Consider the following 18803-nt stretch of genomic DNA (forward strand, 5'->3'; position numbering starts at 1 on the left):
CCAAAGTCCGTACCTGAACACAGGAAAAACAATACCATGTAGTACTATACTCGTCAGTTCTCAAGTTTGCAAATTTACTTAGAATTACTAGGAACAGTTGAACGATTCGTTACTTGGTTGTTTGCATTTTAATCTTCAAGTGTGTTTGATTTCAGCTGACAAATTGCTATTACTATTATTCAACATAAAATGATTGAGTGAAATGAATACACGTTATGTGAACACGAATTCTGAGTATTGATATTAATCATGTAATCATTAAGTAACCAAAACTGTTCCAAATAGTGGCACATGCACAGTGAAAGGGCTAAGAAAGAAATACATATTCGCAGAAATGATTACTACAAGTAACTGCACAGAATAACGAGGGCATGGGGCGAACCACCACTGCCACAAATGTCCGTGTCGTGTGTGCTATCACCACACAGTAACTTATTATGACTTGTAAAATTCCTTGTCGATTTCATACAAATCGTTGAAGTTACCCCTTACCGTCTATCGGCAAAACTGACGTCAACGATGCCGTTACTGTGGGACCTGTCACATTTACTGTCATTACTATTTCTGAGTTTCACACACCGAACCCATAATGACGAATTGTTGTTTATGACACCACGCAAGGTTTCTTGGGACGCAAATTTACATTCCTTGCCGCCAGCCCTCGCTCCAATTTGCCGAAAGCCTGGTTTAGCAGTTACTATGTACACGTAAGCTTATATGTCTGCGTTGGGGTGGGGTATAGGGGTGGGGATGGGGTGGGTGGGGTGAGGGGTTCGAGTGGGCCGTATTACCTGTATTAGTTGGTTTCTTAAAGTAGTTTTTTTGTACGTAATTACAGTTTATTTCTTGAAGTCTGTATTACTCGTACTAAAAGTCCCGAGTTTCTTCCAAAATAGTAACACAAGAAAGCAAGGTAGCTCTTCATGTACATGCCTTCGGATAGAGATGTTGAATGTAGAATTGTTTGATATACATAAGCAACTAAGAACCAATCCTTTCAGTTGACACATTTACCTTTAAGCTCTGATTAGTGAAGTTTTCTTCCATATACAAATAGATGACGTATGCAACTATTGGTTAGTTCAGCCATTCTTGTGGATTCTTTAACCACAATGCTTATTGTACAATAAATACCACGTCCTGATCTTATGAAGTTATTCAAATTGAGTTTTATTTCTTAACTGAAAGGAAACATGTCTGTACCTTGCTGCAGTGTAACATTTCAGTAGTACATACTTGACATATCGAACGGTAAAAAAAATAATGTCATGCGAGGTGATTGGCATTGAACTTCGTCTTTATGGATATGGCGAGTCAATGTTATACTGCAATGCTGCTTTGAAACCAGCGTACATTTCTTGGGCGGTTTCCAGTATTTGGTCTTCGGGGAGGAGGAAACCATATTCACCGGTATCACGTAGTTCCACAGTGTATGCATAAACGATTCCCATCATACCGTACGCCCAGTCCTTACTTGAACCAGCAGACGTATCTATAGTAAAAGACATAAATAGATAAACGTATGGCTATTATATGATAAATGCCTGTATTTACTGTGTTTCAATCTCAGGTTCTCGCGGTAGTGTTATGTTTATCAGTAGAGACATAAGGATCACAGAGGATCATACTTCTATTCAGAACTAATTTTCTCCTATTGTATAGCTCTACTGGACAACGGCCTTCTTGTTCGGTTAACTGTAAAATTAGCCGTGATAACACATCCACAAGGGTGAGATTGAGTAGGCAAATTCAATGATTGTTGTTGCCAAGCAACAGTACGGATAAAAAGTATTTACACGCCTTCAGCATGCTTGAGTTACTCTTAGCATTATTTACCGGCTTATTACCCAGACGTCTGGACAATTGGCATATGTATTTTGTTATACAGGGATCCCACTTGTTACTCACATAAGATGGTGGAGCCTGCCCCATAGGTGTAGTTAGTACCATGAACGTCATGAATGGCCTCGCAACCGTGCGTCATTTGTTCATACTGGTAAGAAAAAAAAAGCAGATCAAAAAGATTATCAGCTTGGTGTACAGCACTAGTATATACTGAGTTAATCAACGGTCTACGGTTTCATATATATTCATGTCACTCATTATCACGTGAATGGAGAGCTTTACAAACTTCTCTCGGTTGTGATTTTATGAAAACACCATTGCGTCCCAGACAACGATACAATGTGTATATAAACTCTTTGGAAAGTAAGCGCAGTGTCAATCCACCACAGCTATCGGCGTGTTTTCTATTCGAATGAAAGTATCACTTTCCCGAGGGTGTTTTTTGTTGTTGAAGGAAACAACTGCTAGGGCGTCCATCATGTTTACTTCTGATGAATTAACAAAACCACAACGTGGCTTTTCAGGGAACGACTCGCACAAGTCACGTCAGTACAGGTAATTGATAGTGAGAATTGAAAAAAGCTCAAGATTCCATTCCAGGTTCTGACGCTAGCGCTATCTTATCGATGAAGTTGATTGGATTATTCTTAAATTCAGGAGCAATTTTTCTATGGTCCCCCCAAAAAAAACAAAAACAAAAACAAAAACAACCCAACAACAACAAAAAACAAAACAAAAACAACCCAAAAAAACCCACCACCACCACCACCACCACCCAACAACAACAACAACAACAACAACAACAACAACAACAACAACAACAACAACAACAACAGAAGAAGAAGAAGAAGAAGAAAAGGGAAACCAAACCAAAACAAAAAAACCGCACAAACAAGAAATAATATTACCATGGTAGCATAATCGTCTTCGGGTGGTAGATCGTAGGTATAACCCCAAGATGATAACCAGAGTTGAGAATAGCTATGGAAATCAATGTACACTTTGAACTGCTGAAGCTTCCCTTGCTCTTCGATGAAGTCGGCCACACTTTTTATCTCAACCTCGGAAAGTGGAAATGGTCCACGGAAAATCAGTGAGCAGGGATCACCGCTTGAACCATCGCCTGTAAACATTTCCAATATTTAATTATTGCTTAACCTGTCCTCCACCACCACCACCACCACCACCACCACCACCACCACCACCACCACCACCACCACCTCCTCCTCCTCCTCCTCCTCCTCCTCCTCCTCCTCACCTCACCACCACCACCACCACCACCACCACCACCACCACCACCACCACCACCACCACCACCACCACCACCACCATCATTGGCTTTAATGTTTGGGATGTGGATTGTTTCTCATTGGAAGAAAGTCCGTTTAGTGTCAGATATAAGGAAATGTAATGAATTCATTGAGAAGTTACATCATATATTCATTTCAAATTGATAAGGACATAAGAGTGTTCATTAAGAGTATATATGGATATCTAGATTTTGCCATTGTCAGACAAGTTCAAGTGAACACGTTTTGAAATAAAATACGTGGTTTGTGTCTGTATGTACATCATACCTCCCCATTCATATGCAAAGTTTCTGTTAGGATCCGTCCCGACGCATTCCGAGCCAAGATTTATCGAACGTGTCTTCCTCCACAATCGCTCCTGTTAAACAAATAATAACTTGTGCTAAGTTTTATTAGGACCACACTACTAGTGGCGTATTGTAAATGGTACACAATGTCATAAACTTAATGTTGAAATAATCACATCGAGGAGGGTGGACATGTATTGGATTATGTCCTATTAATAATTATGATGAAAACTGAAGAGAAGGAACTTTCCAATGGTTCGGGGGCGTATTTCTCTGAATGAAAATCAAATCATCATCAAGTCTCTTCAAAACATTGCTTCTCTTCGTTCCTGGTCTTTTTGAAATAGCAAACGAAATTGGGGGGGGGGGGGGTCACCATCTTGATTTCAAGGCAATCGGTAAGCTTTACTTTTCCATACAGTGACCACTGTGCCATGGCGGCCATATTGGATTCTCAAATGTCTTAATTTTCAGTGATATTTTTGGTCTCCATGTGCAAAATTTATCCGATGACCCCATAAATTGAATATAACCAAAACCAAGCACACAAATTTATTAAATTTTAGGTTACTTACATTTGTCCAAGTGTAATCGTAACCATCTGGATTCATCACAGGCAAGACGTAGAGGTCAAAGGTCTCGAGCAAGGTCTTGACTTGCGCAACATCATTAGTGTAGTCTTCGAGAAACTAGACAGAAAACATGAGATGTTGGGAGGTAACAATTGAATATTATTGAAAAACATTGATTATGATTGTGGGTTTCCAAATATCTTCAAATATAGCATCGAAATTTCTTGTTCAGTTTTAACCATAGTCATCAAATATGACAGCGACGTTTCTTGTACGTTTTCCAGTTGTCCATTCATAGCAGCAACGATAGTCTCAGACTGGTCTGAGCGATTGTTAAATGTTAGATATCTTACCTGGTTTGTCATCCACATTACGGTTGCCGGGGAAACCCATTCACGTGCATGGATACCACCATTATACCAAACTGCATATTTGTCAGATCCGGTATCGACACCAATCTGGCAATTGTTGGCAAAAAGAAAGTATAAACGGTGATTTATTGTATACATTATGTACGCCAAGAAGGTAAAATATGACATTTCTATTTCTCAGATGAAATTTTAGCTGATTTTCACTCGCAAAAGTCACAAAAAACGTTTTACAGGGAAGCACACACATAAACAGTAACGTGGAGCGACTCTTGTTACTCCGAGTCAGTGTTTCAGAGAGAAGTGGATTTTGTCCTTCAAAATCATAATACATTCTCCTTGCTGCAATAGTCCTCTGAAGTTGTGGCCATGATAATCACATTGCATATACTTTTAAAGACGCATTTTGATATTAATAATATTATTTTACACCTTGATATAGCATCGAATCACCTGTGTTTAAACATATGTGTGTAGCTGTACACATAGCACGTAACAATAAGCGTATATCCAATCAACTTAATTTTCGGGTCCGCACACAAAAATCAGCGCCCAACAAGGAATCACGATTTCAATTTCTTACTATTATATACTATTTATAGATACAATAGACCGCTAATTGACATGTACAATTTTTAATTATTAATATTTTAACATTTTCAGTAAATATATCTTTGTTATTTGATAGGAAAAATAATACCCCAGTTGCAGCTAGTGTACATGTATGTTTATTTACAAAGACTGGCAGTCAATATGTTGATCGTCACGTGTTCTGTTTTCTTCCTACCTTTAGCGCCCTCATCACTCTGTTTTCATAAGATTTACCGATGATGAATTCTTTTGCCAAGTCAGGGTACCTAGCAGCAGTGTCTTTTACCCATTGGTCGATCTACAATATTTACAAAAGCATATATTAATGTATACGAATCGTTTGATCGGTCCATCAACTTTAAATAGTTGAGTCGGGTTGGATCGGAGCTGTTGGACCGAGTGGCGTCGGATTGGATCGGGTGTGGCCGGATGGGGCCGTGCCGGGTCGAGTTATTCGCCAGTCATTTCATAATTCTAGTTTTAAAAAAGCCTAAAATAACTGATTTTCGATATTAAATGTTTTTCTGTGTTGTTGTATTTTTTTCAGTTCAGATTAGGACAGTTCATTAGGTTTGAAAAAGAGTCGTCTGGCAGAATTGTAAAAAAGTTGGATCTGAAGAAAAAAAGAATGATCACACCTGCTCCATATGGCTCCATTGATGAAATAGCTCTAACTTGATATACTGGGATTGACTCTTGTATCTGTACACTATTCTTTGACATTCAACCAACCAACGATAACAAAAATGAGAATGGAACTAACCAGTCTTGTCTGAAAGAGATTGACTTACCTCTGCCCACCTATGGTAAACTTCATAGTTGAAGTTATAGGTACTAATAGACACGTCACTCGCTGAGATAGCTTTCTCCTTTGGGATGGTTTGACCATCAATTAGTTTCTGGACATCATTTATCCAGACAGTGAATTCAATTCCATGACTGTTTAAGAAATCTGTCACTGATTGTATTTGGTCCGATGGTACCATGAGGTCGTTAGGGAACTCCCAGAAATCCAACTGTGTATAAGAAGCAATTCATATATATATACTGTTGAATCTCAGCCCACTGCTACAATTTTAAATACTTGTTTCAGGTTAAATTGAACAATTTAGATTTGCTATTCATATTCGATGGCCATCAATTTGGACTACCTCGTGTCATTGACCAAATCGCTCCTTTTGTGACCAACGACAAAATGAATCAGCGTCTCAGCGTCGTAATACGAACAAACAAAACGAACGATGAAATCTGATTTTGTAGAGGCGCTTACTCCCGGTACAAAAATAAATAACAACAAATGACAGGGAAATAAAAGTAAATATAGCAATCGAGTGGTATTATTATTACATCAGATGTTAATCATATTGGGTTTAATCAATTGTCCGTGAACTCGTTCTCTTGTTTAAAACATCCCATCCTAGCTATGATTTATTATAAGCCATCGAAATATTTCATTATAGTCAATATTTTTAAATAGCTAAATTTTCATAATTTATTTATTCCAGTGCTTCCCTTTCAATGTATGTATAACGTAGCATACCTCCTTGTTAGATTCCTCCAATGACGTCAGAACTTTTACGTCATCTGCAGTGTTTACAGACAGTCGGAAAACTTGATTCCTGGTATAAAGAAAATGAACATTATGACTAATAGGTATATTCATGTGACGTAACGTGGCACTAGAAAATAACGCTGTTCTCAATTGATACTATATAGCGCCATCTATCGACACAACTTTGAAACAAACTTTTCTATCAATTAGTGTCAATTTCAATGTGCGTCTATTATTACACTAAAGAGCCATTGAGTTACTTGCAAAATGAAATCTATTTTCTTAATAACTTGTAGTCGTTGCTATATAGAAATGAATTGTTATTGTCATCGATACATGTGAGAGGGTAACCGTAAAGCACATGATTAAAATCCGATGTAGATGTCAGCTTATCGTTCATTGCTATTTTACCTTCGTTATTTGGCCTGAATTTACCTTCTTGGTACATGTTTACATTTTTTAGCCTGCTCGCGTCGTCATGTACCAAGAAGGTCAATTCAGGCAAAATAACGAAGGTAAAATAGCAGTGAACGATTAGCCGACATCTACATCGGATTTTAATCAGATTGATTACACTGTAGCAAGTTTCTTGTTGCCACAGTCCCTGTGATAGAAGTTTCAATATGGCCCAATTGTATCGCCACCTGTATGATGTGTATATATGACCACATGCATGACATCAGTTTAGCTCCTCAAACCAAGTCTTGTTCATGTATCCAATCTTGGTATGTTCGATAGCGATCGTCGTAACCGATGAGTCATCAGTTCACAGTAGATGATCAACGAACAGATTACACAATATTTGTAGCACATACATTCATCGTCATGTTAATAGTAGTCAAGTTGGTGTAAAACACTTTACCCGTTTTGGCAGTTATATTATTAAAACAAGTCGAACTGACAGTTTTATTAGGGAACTACTATATCAAGGAAGAGGTTTGTCTAAAAATTATCCAGACATAAAAACTTACGCATTATTTTGATATATTTTGGGCGGGGACGTGTCCAAGTGCAAATATAAACAAGATTAAATCATTTTATCTGTGATTAAATACACCAAACGCATATCCAATTTATTGAATTTTCATGCAAACTGCATTTTTTTTCTGTAGAATTATAACTCTACGATGCCTGCATGATCTGATGTAGAAGTGATTAATGATCCGGTTCTAATATTTCATCAAGTAAAGTTGTTTTATCAGTCGTACACGTCACAGTTAACTGATTCAGCGCTTAAAATACATTACAACTATATTTCAACAACCTGTAGACACGAGAGTAACCAAACACCGGGGCTACGAATACAACCAACCAAAGTTTTGAGTTCAGAAAGTGTACTGATCATTTTCATGTAGAAGTCTAGAATCCTTCTTTGAAGCTAGTGTTTAGGAAATCGCACATAGTTAACACCGAGTCTGGGAACTCAAGTTCGAACCTATTACACTATACTGTGTGGCCCTGACAACTGTGACATTTACCACGGACTTTGTCCTTTATGTGCGATGACTATTTTTCCCCCACTCATAAAATGAACAGATGTGTTATTTGACCTACCCATCATATCGTCTCTGGGTCTTGCTAACCACGGTGGGTGATAACAACAAGACAGACGAACAAATCACCACCAATGGTATTATCTTCATTTTCTGTCACAGAGGCGCGGTTATTCTGAAGAATGTGTTCGTGGTATGGGGAAGGGCCAGCTCATATCTTATCTCAAATTGATCTATTAAAGTAAGCAATGTAAATGCGTCTTAAGATTGACAGTTTTATTTGAATGTTTACCACCTATACGTTTTGATATATTGAAACTTTACAACTCACCACCGTGCCCACTTCTTTCGTTTTATTGTCCTCTTTCCACAACTAAAAATCAACAATCAATCAATCAATCAATCAATCAATCAATCAATCAATCAATCAATCAATCAATCAATCAATCAATCAATCAATCAATCAATCAGTCAATCAATAAATCAATCAACCAACCAACCAATCAACCAACCAACCAACCAACCAACCAACCAACCAACCAACCAACCAACCAACCAACCAACCAACCAACCAACCAACCAACCAACCAACCAACCAATCAATCAATCAATCAATCAACCAACCAACCAACCAACCAACCAACCAACCAACCAACCAATCAACCAACCAACCAACCAACCAACCAACCAACCAACCAACCAACCAACCAACCAACCAACCAACCAACCAATCAATCAATCAATTAATCAATAATATAATAATAGTACACCGTCTCCTTACGTGTTATACCTTCACACGTCATAGCGAACCTGCAAAAATGAAGTCATTATCACTTTCGCTACTAATAATGGTCAATAATCGAATGCGCATTTACCCCCAGGGCTGGTAAACATCGCATCAACCTTCTAGACTTCCATTCATTCAAAATATTAACTATTGACCAAAATCTATGTGACTAATTATAATACATGTTGTAGATATGAAGTCGTACGAGTTGACGTTAAGAAAGATGGCGACGTTCGGATCCTGAAAGGCTTGCTTGATATGGACGAGGTGAGACACATACAACTTTTAAATTAGTAGATTTTCATTAGAACGTGTATACCAATGCAGTATACTATGTTTTGTAGGTCTTGTCTGGTGAGGTCGGATCGTATTTAGATTCATTACATTCTGTTATGCTGGTTTTTATGTCGAATATTGACTTGAAATGCAAGCTTACTTAAATTGAGATAGGTAGGCCGGGTTGTGTTGGATTTGAGGGTTTTTTTAAATCCCAGGTGAGGATATAATACTACAATTTATCTTCCCCACTCCTTCATTCCAACACATACCCCCCTCCCCTCCCTGAGATCTCACAACAGACAGCGGTTGACTTTTGGGACTTTCCTCATGACGCCATGATATCACCACCAAGCCAGAAACAAATCAAAGATCTTTTCCATACAAACAAATTGACATACAATATAATACCTGGATAAGTAATGTATATGACTTGATTGACAACCAATTCTCATCCCGTCGTCAAAGTTAAGTTGAAGAGTTCAATATTATTATGATAAAAGAATGTTCAAATATAAAAAAACTGGCGAATATTTCATTTGATATTTAGAAAATAATTACTAAATACATAATTTGTATATGTATCTAGTTTTTTTCTCATTATTTCTCATTATTTCTAATTGATAGGTCTGTCTTTACCACAGTCACTCGTGAGCTAATATTCTTTTCCATGATGATAATATTCTATTTTAGGATGATTATGATACAAAATAATGACGTTATTAGGTATTTACGATATTCAAAAAATACTGGTATCGTAAAGTATCATCCTGGAATAGCGCACAAGTGACTGTATGTCTCACATATTCCATCGATAGATGTTTTAACGCAACTTCATCTGGCCAACCACAGGTGGCGCACTTCAATGAAAATCCCAAATCTATCTTAACCAAATCTCCAATAAATCAATTTGATGAATTGCGTGTCTTTCTAGCGATATGGAGAACATAGTCACACCTGAGTTCGTAAGTTGAAGTTGGTCAGGTAGAACTGACCCGATAGTAACAGATTACGACTGTCCAGCAAGCAAGAAACATGCTGAATATTCTGTTTCTACTACTTGTTGCCGGCTCCTGTATCGGAGTGAAACGATATGATGGGTGCGTTTATTTTGTGCTCTTTTGTGAAAATGTATCCAGACACCTCCATTCAAATTTCTGCCAGAAAAAAATCCGTGTTAACAAATATTTATACTTAATCGTGCAATACAGCAGTGAAGCGCAGTTATTCGAATAGTTTACTTGCGAGAACATTCAACAAAAATATTTGAGATGAAAAGTACAGTTTGTATTATCACGTTAGACTTTTGTTCGGGATGGGTGTGATGAGGGTGCGGGGGTGGGGGTGGGGGTGGTTGCTTTGCTGGTTCTCATAAATACGTTGTGTGTCAAAGCGGCGAGTGCGTGATATATTCAGATGCGCATCACATTTACCCCCAGGGCTGGTAAACATCGTATCAACCTTCCAGACTTCCATTCATTCAAAATAACTATTGACCAAAATCTATGTGACTAATACATGTTGTAGATATGAAGTCCTACGGGTCGACGTTAAGAAAGATGGCGACGTTCGGATCCTGAAAGGCTTGCTTGATATGGACGAGGTGAGACACGTATAAATAAATAGTTTCTTTCTTTATATGATTTTACAGTATTTTACAGAACTGACCAGGTCACGGGATAAGTTGCTTACTAGACTAATCATTGACTAAGCATAGCATAGCTGGTTTCCATCCATCCATCCACGTCCGTTCAGTGTAGAGAACGGACAAGGACTATACTGATATGCAGACTATAGTATTTGCATTTAGTCAGTGTATTGAGCAGATACCTTTCTTCTTTTTTTATGTTTGTATTTAGTTGACGTAAAGTGGACACATTGTAAGGGACTATAAATGACAAAGAAATGATATTAGGCTGACTCAAAACATCAAACTAACACGACACACATGAACCCCCACACATACTCTCTCACACACACACACACACACACACACACATAAACACATATACTCAAACAAACAAACAAACAAACAAACAAACAAACAAACAAACAAACGCCATCAATTGCCCTTCTACAATAACAGAAAATGCATTTAATATGTTTTGGTCGAAGTAAGAAGGGGACAAGACAACATTACACTAGTATTTATGCCCACTCACTCCTTCACTCCAACATACCTTCTCTCAACAGACAGTGGTTGACTTTTGGGACTTTCCTCGTGACGTCATGGTATCACCATCAAGTCAGAAACAAATCAAAGATCTTCTCCGTACAAACAACATACAATATCATACATGGATAAGTAATGTACAGGACTTGATTGACAACCAGTTCTCACCACGTCGTCAAGGTCAAGTTGAAGAGTTCGACTATTCAGTGTATCATACTTATGAAGAGGTAAGCTGAAATATATGTCATTGCAGTTTATGACATTGAACTTGATAGGTTTATAAACATGACTTAACCGCACTTCCTATAATTTATTAACACAATTTTTGTTTTAGATTCAACAATGGGTGTTTGATACTGCCGACAGATTTCCAGATCGGGCAAAACACTTTTTAGTGACAAACAGCTATGAAGGGAGAGAATTAAATGCACTACAGGTAAGATTGTACGAGACTCTTAAAATGTCTGTGCGCTCATTTAATTTTTTGCTGCGTTGTGAAATTGTGAATTGCTGTATTCAATTTTCCTGAATTATGTGGCTTTTGATGTAAAGTTTTTGATAAAGTGGCTTTTCTCTTCATGACCTTGTACAACGACGAACAATTCTCTCAGACTCAAGTCGGAGAATTTTTCCGCTCTCGCAGAAATAGTTCATCTGTTAGCGGATGTCGCATTGTTGCCGTAAACAGACTGGTAGTTTTACCACATCTCTTCGACATAAACATGAAAACAGGAGAGGTAATTTCACTAATTATAACTCACGTGCAGTCTTTTAAAAAAACAGCCATGACTTTCAACAAACAACCATGAGTATACTCAGCAATATATATAGTCTAGAACGCTTGTTGCCTTTCATTAAATATCACCTATGGTGAAAACTGCAAAGATTAGAGCGTTTCAGTTTTGTGTAAACATTTGCTGCTAAAATATATGTTTTCCGTTTAGGTCGGAACTGACTCGGAGACGCCAAAAGAAGCCATATGGATCCAGGGTGGTATTCACGCTCGTGAATGGATTTCACCAGCCACCGTTATGTGGATGACCAATCAGGTCAGTCTATTACACAAAATGTTTTTATTTACTGACACGAATATAACTACTAACAAGCCTATTCCTTAGCATACAGAAGAAGTTGCGAAATGTCCGGTCTTTACCCTATAGGAACGAGCAGAATTTACGGTGGGTGGGGCTGGAAGAATGTTTTTGAAAAGAAAACATTCGTATGAAGATGTTATTGGTGAAGATGTTATTGGTGAGAGATACAAGTTGAGTGTAGATCTATTTTTGTAGTGTTTCGTAGAAGCAGAAATGCTTACCGTTGACTGATATACCAAAACATGTATGAGTAAAATATTTTACCAAATCATATATGAGTAAAATATGTAAATTCGGTTATTATATTGCATGTAATTCGTCAAAACATTTGTGGACTAACTAAAGACTGTTATATTAGCCAAGCTTTCTTGACATAACTTGAAAAAAATGTCTTCGGTGTGAATGATGTGAACTAACTAGTAACTCAGTTATCCTCTTTTCAATTCCCACAGTTGCTTGAAGATTATCTTACGGATGAAGAAGTGAGGGCAATGTTGGACCAGTATGATATTTATGTACTTCCAGTTTTCAACACTGATGGCTATAGCCATACGTTGGAGGTGAGTGAAATACTGTAGGGTGTAAGTCAACTAAGTAATTGCAGAAAAGGGTGTCATTCAACTGTTTACATTCTGGAAATGCTGTCATTCCAGTTCCAAGGCATTGGAAATGCTGTCATTCCACCTATTTATACAGTAGCGGCTGTCATTCCATTTGTTTTATAGTGCAGATGGTGTCATTCAACTAACTGAATGTAGAAAAGGGTGCCATTCCACTGTTTACATTCTGGACATGCTGTCATTCCAGTTCCAAAGCATTGAAAATGCTGTCATTCCACTTAATTTATAGAGTGGCGGCTGTCATTCCACTTGTTTTAAAGTTCAGAGAGTGTCATTCAACTAACTGAATGTAGAAAAGGGTGTCATTCCACTGTTTACCCACTGTGAATGCTGTCATTCCAGTTCCAAAGCATTGGACATGCTGTCATTCCATGTATTTTATAGAGTGGCGGCTGTCATTCCTCTTGTTTTACAGTGCAGAGGGTGTCATTCAACTAACTGAATGCAGAAAAGGGTGTCATTCTACTGTTTACATTCTGGAAATGCTGTCATTCCAGTTCCAAAGCATTGAAAATGCTGTCATTCCACTTATTTTATAGAGTGGCAGTTGTCATTCCACTTGTTTTAAAGTTCAGAGGGTGTCATTCAACTAACTGAATGCAGAAAAGGGTGTCATTCCACTGTTTACATACTGGAAATGCTGTCAATCGTTTTCCGTCATTCGGATTGTCATTCGTTTTAGGGTCACCCCATGTGTATTGATTTCGACTGTTCTACCTGAATGCTTGGCTGCTGCGTATTATCCCAAATAACCTTGAAATAAAATCTTGTGTAGGAAAGAAATTTGGCTGACAATGAAATGTTGTTATGAGCGAGTAGAGGGTCGGGTTAACTCGTTATTCGAAATCATAAAAGAAAGAGCATAGCAACAATAGTAGCGGTGGTCAAACAAGCTATGGCTTGATTCATGAATATATGGAAAGAGCATAGCACATTTACCACATGGAACCACATCGTAGATAAGTTTTGATCGAAATATGCCATCGAAGTATCTGTCTGTTGATATCTTCCTCTAGGACAGACTGTGGCGGAAAACTCGCTCCCCGAATGAAGGTTCACCTTGCATTGGTACAGACGCAAATAGGAACTGGGATGTCATGTGGGGAGGTACAAACGTTTATTCAGTTCTGCTAGACTAATTATTTACGACCGTTGCTCGAGCAGTGAATCGTCAATATAACAAGATTAACCAGCTTGTTATGAACACTGCAATATCAAAATAGTTGATAGCGATTGTCACGGATTGGGACACGCACACACACACACACACACACACACACACACACACACACACACACACACACACACGCACGCACGCACACACACACACACACACACACACACACTCTCTCTCTCTCTGTGTGTTAATTTGTTAAAGAGATGGATGTAATTGGTCTCAGTGTCACGGCGTTTTGTCTTGTGAGACTCGCAAGTTTGATCACTGACTAATCAAATATAAGCACACGTTGCATTTTATCACGTGATCTGATGCTCTGATCTGATGAATACAATGGTTTGGGTAGGATGCAATTCACTCCTCATAGTTTTACGTTACACAAGAGAGGGTATATCCGAAATCACAAATTAAGCCAAAACGGGTAAAGGCTAGGGTGTCTTGCGTACGACGTTTCAAGGTTAACCGGAGGTGTGGTCACGGGTTTACAATCTAGCTGTATTCACATAGAAGTTGCTATCGACTTCAAATACAAGCATTTAAATATAAACAATACACGTTTCTTTGTTTGACTTATCGAAGAAAATTTCGGTATGTATATTTATATGTACAGAAGAGGGTGCCAGCTCCAATCCCTGTGCAAGTACTTATCACGGAGACAGTGCACACTCGGAGCCAGAAGTGAAAGGCGCTGTTGCATTCATTGAACAAGCATCGCTACAGCAGACGTTTCGAATGTTCATAGATATGCACAGTTATAGTCAGTTTTGGTTAAACCCGTATGGCTACCAGCCAGAGTGGTGTGTTGATCATGGTACACAGGTAAGCAAATGTATGTCAATTTAAAAAAAAATGTTCATGTGCCCTTGATAAAGAGTGAGTAATCTTCTTTAATATGTTCATGGTATGGCAAGATTGATAATTAAATAATATTAATAACACATGCCAGCGAGGGCAATATCACAATTTAGTGCCTGCACAAGGGTTGGCACTCTTTACCAAAATTTTGATGATGTCCAAGCCAAAGGCTTGGTAAAGAGTGCCAGCCCGATTACAGTACTTTACATCACACTACATTACATCACATTACATTATTACTGCTGTGGCAATCATTAAAGAATGTCCGAATTTATTTGGATAAAAAACATTACTATTATTATTTAATTATTACTATTATTGCGACCATACAACATAAATACACATAACATCATCACACCACACCACATAAGATCACACAACACTATATCACTGTATCCCTGTTTCGCTCCATCTTACAGATTGCACTTGCCAATGATGGTGCCGCAGCTATTGGATTAGTTTATGGAACAAGTTACCTTGTTGATACTTTCTATGCACTCTTATGTGAGTACCAATCATTGTCTTTCCATATCAGAAGTTTGATAAGGCAATCTTTGTTAAACCTTACTGGAGAGTCAAATGTTCCTAACTTATGGTAATAAAGTATTAGAGTACATTATTCGTCATTGATGTATCAATAAGGCCCAAAATAATAATAACTGTTTGGTTCCGGTTACCCTACCCCACCTAGTTTTTTTTTTACATATTCGAAAGAAAAATAACAAAATCATGAAAATTGTGTGAAGTCTCGCCAGAAATAGTGGACGCAGAAACCGAAATCAACTTAAAAGGACAATATAAACCAAACTTAATTCTTGCAAATCATATCATCTGTATAATACCATAACAATCTGTTCATTAAATGTACTTATTCTCCTGTGTTGCTAAATTCCAGATGCAGGATCAGGAACAGCACAGGATTGGGGCTATGATAAAGCAGGTATTACGTATTCCTACACTATAGAACTTCGCGATACTGGAGAGTACGGTTTCGTCCTCCCTGAAGATCAGATCGTGCCAACCTCGGAGGAAACCTACCAAGGTCTCAAAGCAGCTATCCGATACTTAATGAATAATCCGTAGATTTTCAAGTACAATTATTACTCTAAATATCATAATGACCATATCTCTCTTGATATTGTGGAAATTGTAAATGTGTCTGTCTTTGACACTGAAGTACTAAATAAAGTGATCATACAGACTGCGTATCAAAGCATAATGTCTCTTTCTCACTTGTCATAGTGTGTACCGTCTCATTGTTCTAGCAATTAACATGATGTGTGTCTCGGAAATAAAACTTGTAAACTTTTGCTGTTACTTTGTTCAAGAAAAACCCCCAATAATTATATTTTCACTTGAAATCAAGAAACAATGAGGAGTCACCACGCCATGTTTTTATTACAAGTCAAAATAACTCTAAACCCTAACCCTAACCAATTTCAGAATCCAAAAAAGCTGCAACTTGGACATTTTTTTCATCAAGTAAGTGACAATCTAAATCTTGAGCAAAAAGCTTCCAATGGTTTTGAATATGTCGCCACGTGAAAACTGCACTAGGTTGTAACTGGAGTATAATTGTTCGATCAGAAAACCACAATAATTAGCTGAAAATTGTCAAAATACCAATAATTAGACATTGTACATTTTAATTAGTGGGTGTATGTAGTACTGAAATAGGATGGATGAATTCATGAGCGCCGTTGAGGGCGTTTGTTTTTGGGTGAGGACCGAAAAATCAATTCGATTTGATTTATCGTGTAAACAGCCACAGAAATACGCTTACCCACAGGTGATGCAATACTGATCAGGGTGTACGATTTTACGAGTAAGTTATTGTACCTAACTAAACATTTCCCAAAAAACGTGCCATGGGCCAATTGCAGTTATACCAACTTTCACTCTATAGGAGATAAAAGACCAGTCAATTTCACTGAAAGCAAGATGGTGGACCCTCAAATTTCTAAAATCAATTCAAAATGATCAAGAATAAGCTTCAATATGTCAAAGATGGCTTTATATTACAACTGTTGACATCAGACTGTGGACAAACAGAAGCTGTTACAAACAAGAAAACAAACAAATGAATTGGGTTTAATAACACTTGGCACATCAGGTTCGGCTTGTATTACATTATATGGTTTGATGAGAATAGTTTTATGGCCTCTTTATGTGTTTAAGAAATGCCAGGGGAACTTCTAATTTGTGAACGAGAACTATTATGTAAAGCGGCCATACAGGTGTTCTTATCAAAGGATGAAATGTAATATAAGTCTCTGTACATCCAACATGCTGAGTCAAGTGATATTAATCGAATTCAGTTGCTTACTTTGCCTGTTTGTGTATAACAGATTCCGTTTGAACACTGTCTGCTGTCAGCAGTTGTAAACTATCTAGAAAATCCACTTTTGTGGTCAACGCTAGAAACGGTGTAGATCACAAATAAATAAAATAAAATACATTTATGTATGTATGTATGTATGTATGTATGTATGTATGTATGTATGTATGTATGTATGTATGTACGTATGTACGTATGTATGTATGTATGTATGTATGTATGTATGTATGTATGTGTGTATGTATGTATGTGTGTATGTATGTATGTGTGTGTATGTTTGTGTGTGTGTGTGTACGTTTGTTCGTTCGTTCGTTTGTATGTGTTTTAATTATGTCTCTGTGGTTGGTTGGTTATTTGTTTGTTTGTTTGTTTGTTTGTTTGTTTGTTTGTTTGTTTGCCTGTTGTGCTTGTCTGGCTGTTTGTCAGGTTGGGTGTTTGTTTGCTGAGTTGTAATTGTATACTTGGTATGTATTAGCATACATTATTTGATTGTTTGATTAAAATCAATTTCATATACAACAATAAAAATACGACAATAAACAAGACTACTAAACCTGGACGCTCTCAAACTAAACAATAAGACTTTTTACCAATTAAAATGGGCAGAAGCTGAGTTTATGCGTTTTTGGTCGTAAGATTTGCTGTATATCTAAAAGGTACTGACTATATCCTACTTAATAACAAATACTTAACCACCACCACTCGTAATTGACTTAACTCAATTCTGGTGTTAAAGTCTAACTTGTAAACGAACCGATGACGTAATTTATCATACGCATTAAAAAATTGGATTGAAATCCTTACTATGCAATACACTGTTTGAACAATACCCGCAGACAATTGTAATGTAACTCTTCTAGAAGGCATGCATCGATATTATACCAGGATAGTTTGATTGAGGGTTTATGTCAATATTTTCATTCGAGTAAAAGTGTTCAAACTCAACTTATGCCACTTAAACGTTAGACAGTAAAGGTAAAACACATTCTTATAGGATACATGCAAGGAACACATAGATATATGAATCTAAACCGACCCAGTTCATGTGTTCTCCATCTGTCCCTGTCTGAAGAGCATATACTATCGACCTTCTTTCTAACGTCACTGATAGGATTTGTGTATCATCTTTTGAATCAACGTCTATGACAGTATCCACTGGACAGGAAGGATAGATGTCACCCAGTTATCTGACATCGTGTGATTCACAGCAGGTGATCATTTCTTAAGTGTAAACATATTGGATGTGGGTTATCATGTTTCATTGTTAGGCCGACATCACCAATATCACGATATCAGATAATTAAGTGACACCCACCCATCTTTCCTGTCCATTAGATATAATTCACAACACTTATCTGCATTCTCTTATCTAAATGACAGTGTATTAATTCCACCAGATGTATAAACATATACCGTAAAATGCTAAATATATAACTTAAGTTAAGCTGGTTACCACCCAAGGGAA

At 37.5% G+C, this 18803-nt stretch overlaps 2 protein-coding genes across 2 annotated transcripts; one reads left to right on the forward strand and one right to left on the reverse strand.

Moving 5' to 3' along the window:
- Positions 1 to 1298: 1298 nt before the first annotated feature.
- LOC144445095 (carboxypeptidase B-like) lies at positions 1299 to 7352 on the reverse strand. Its single transcript, XM_078134650.1, has 10 exons — positions 7321 to 7352; positions 6514 to 6592; positions 5765 to 5989; positions 5170 to 5271; positions 4368 to 4472; positions 4018 to 4131; positions 3423 to 3513; positions 2754 to 2968; positions 1909 to 1993; positions 1299 to 1492 (listed from the first exon to the last, which is right to left on the reverse strand). Exons 1-10 carry the CDS (start codon positions 7350 to 7352, stop codon positions 1299 to 1301), a joined length of 1242 nt encoding a protein of 413 aa, XP_077990776.1.
- A 2764-nt stretch (positions 7353 to 10116) lies between these two features.
- Positions 10117 to 16083, forward strand: LOC144445103 (carboxypeptidase B-like). Its single transcript, XM_078134661.1, has 11 exons — positions 10117 to 10181; positions 10609 to 10684; positions 11275 to 11481; positions 11589 to 11690; positions 12199 to 12303; positions 12801 to 12908; positions 12958 to 12960; positions 13985 to 14075; positions 14756 to 14964; positions 15420 to 15504; positions 15896 to 16083. Exons 1-11 carry the CDS (start codon positions 10117 to 10119, stop codon positions 16081 to 16083), a joined length of 1239 nt encoding a protein of 412 aa, XP_077990787.1.
- Positions 16084 to 18803: the final 2720 nt, after the last annotated feature.

Source organism: Glandiceps talaboti, chromosome 2 (genome assembly GCF_964340395.1).
Source record: "Glandiceps talaboti chromosome 2, keGlaTala1.1, whole genome shotgun sequence".
Lineage (NCBI taxonomy): Eukaryota > Metazoa > Hemichordata > Enteropneusta > Spengelidae > Glandiceps > Glandiceps talaboti.

Bases quoted from the DNA above. Each gene is read 5' to 3' on its own strand.
- LOC144445095 (XM_078134650.1), bottom strand. From the start codon at position 7,352: ATGACGATGAATGTATGTGCTACAAATATTGT. The intron at 6,593-7,320 runs GTAATCTGTTCG...TCTTTATACCAG, and splicing joins GTATGTGCTACAAATATTGT to GAATCAAGTTTTCCGACTGT. The intron at 5,990-6,513 runs GTATGCTACGTT...TCTTATACACAG, and splicing joins TGGAGGAATCTAACAAGGAG to TTGGATTTCTGGGAGTTCCC.
- LOC144445103 (XM_078134661.1), top strand. From the start codon at position 10,117: ATGCTGAATATTCTGTTTCTACTACTTGTTGCCGGCTCCTGTATCGGA. The intron at 11,482-11,588 runs GTAAGCTGAAAT...TTTTTGTTTTAG, and splicing joins TGTATCATACTTATGAAGAG to ATTCAACAATGGGTGTTTGA. The intron at 14,076-14,755 runs GTACAAACGTTT...TTATATGTACAG, and splicing joins CTGGGATGTCATGTGGGGAG to AAGAGGGTGCCAGCTCCAAT.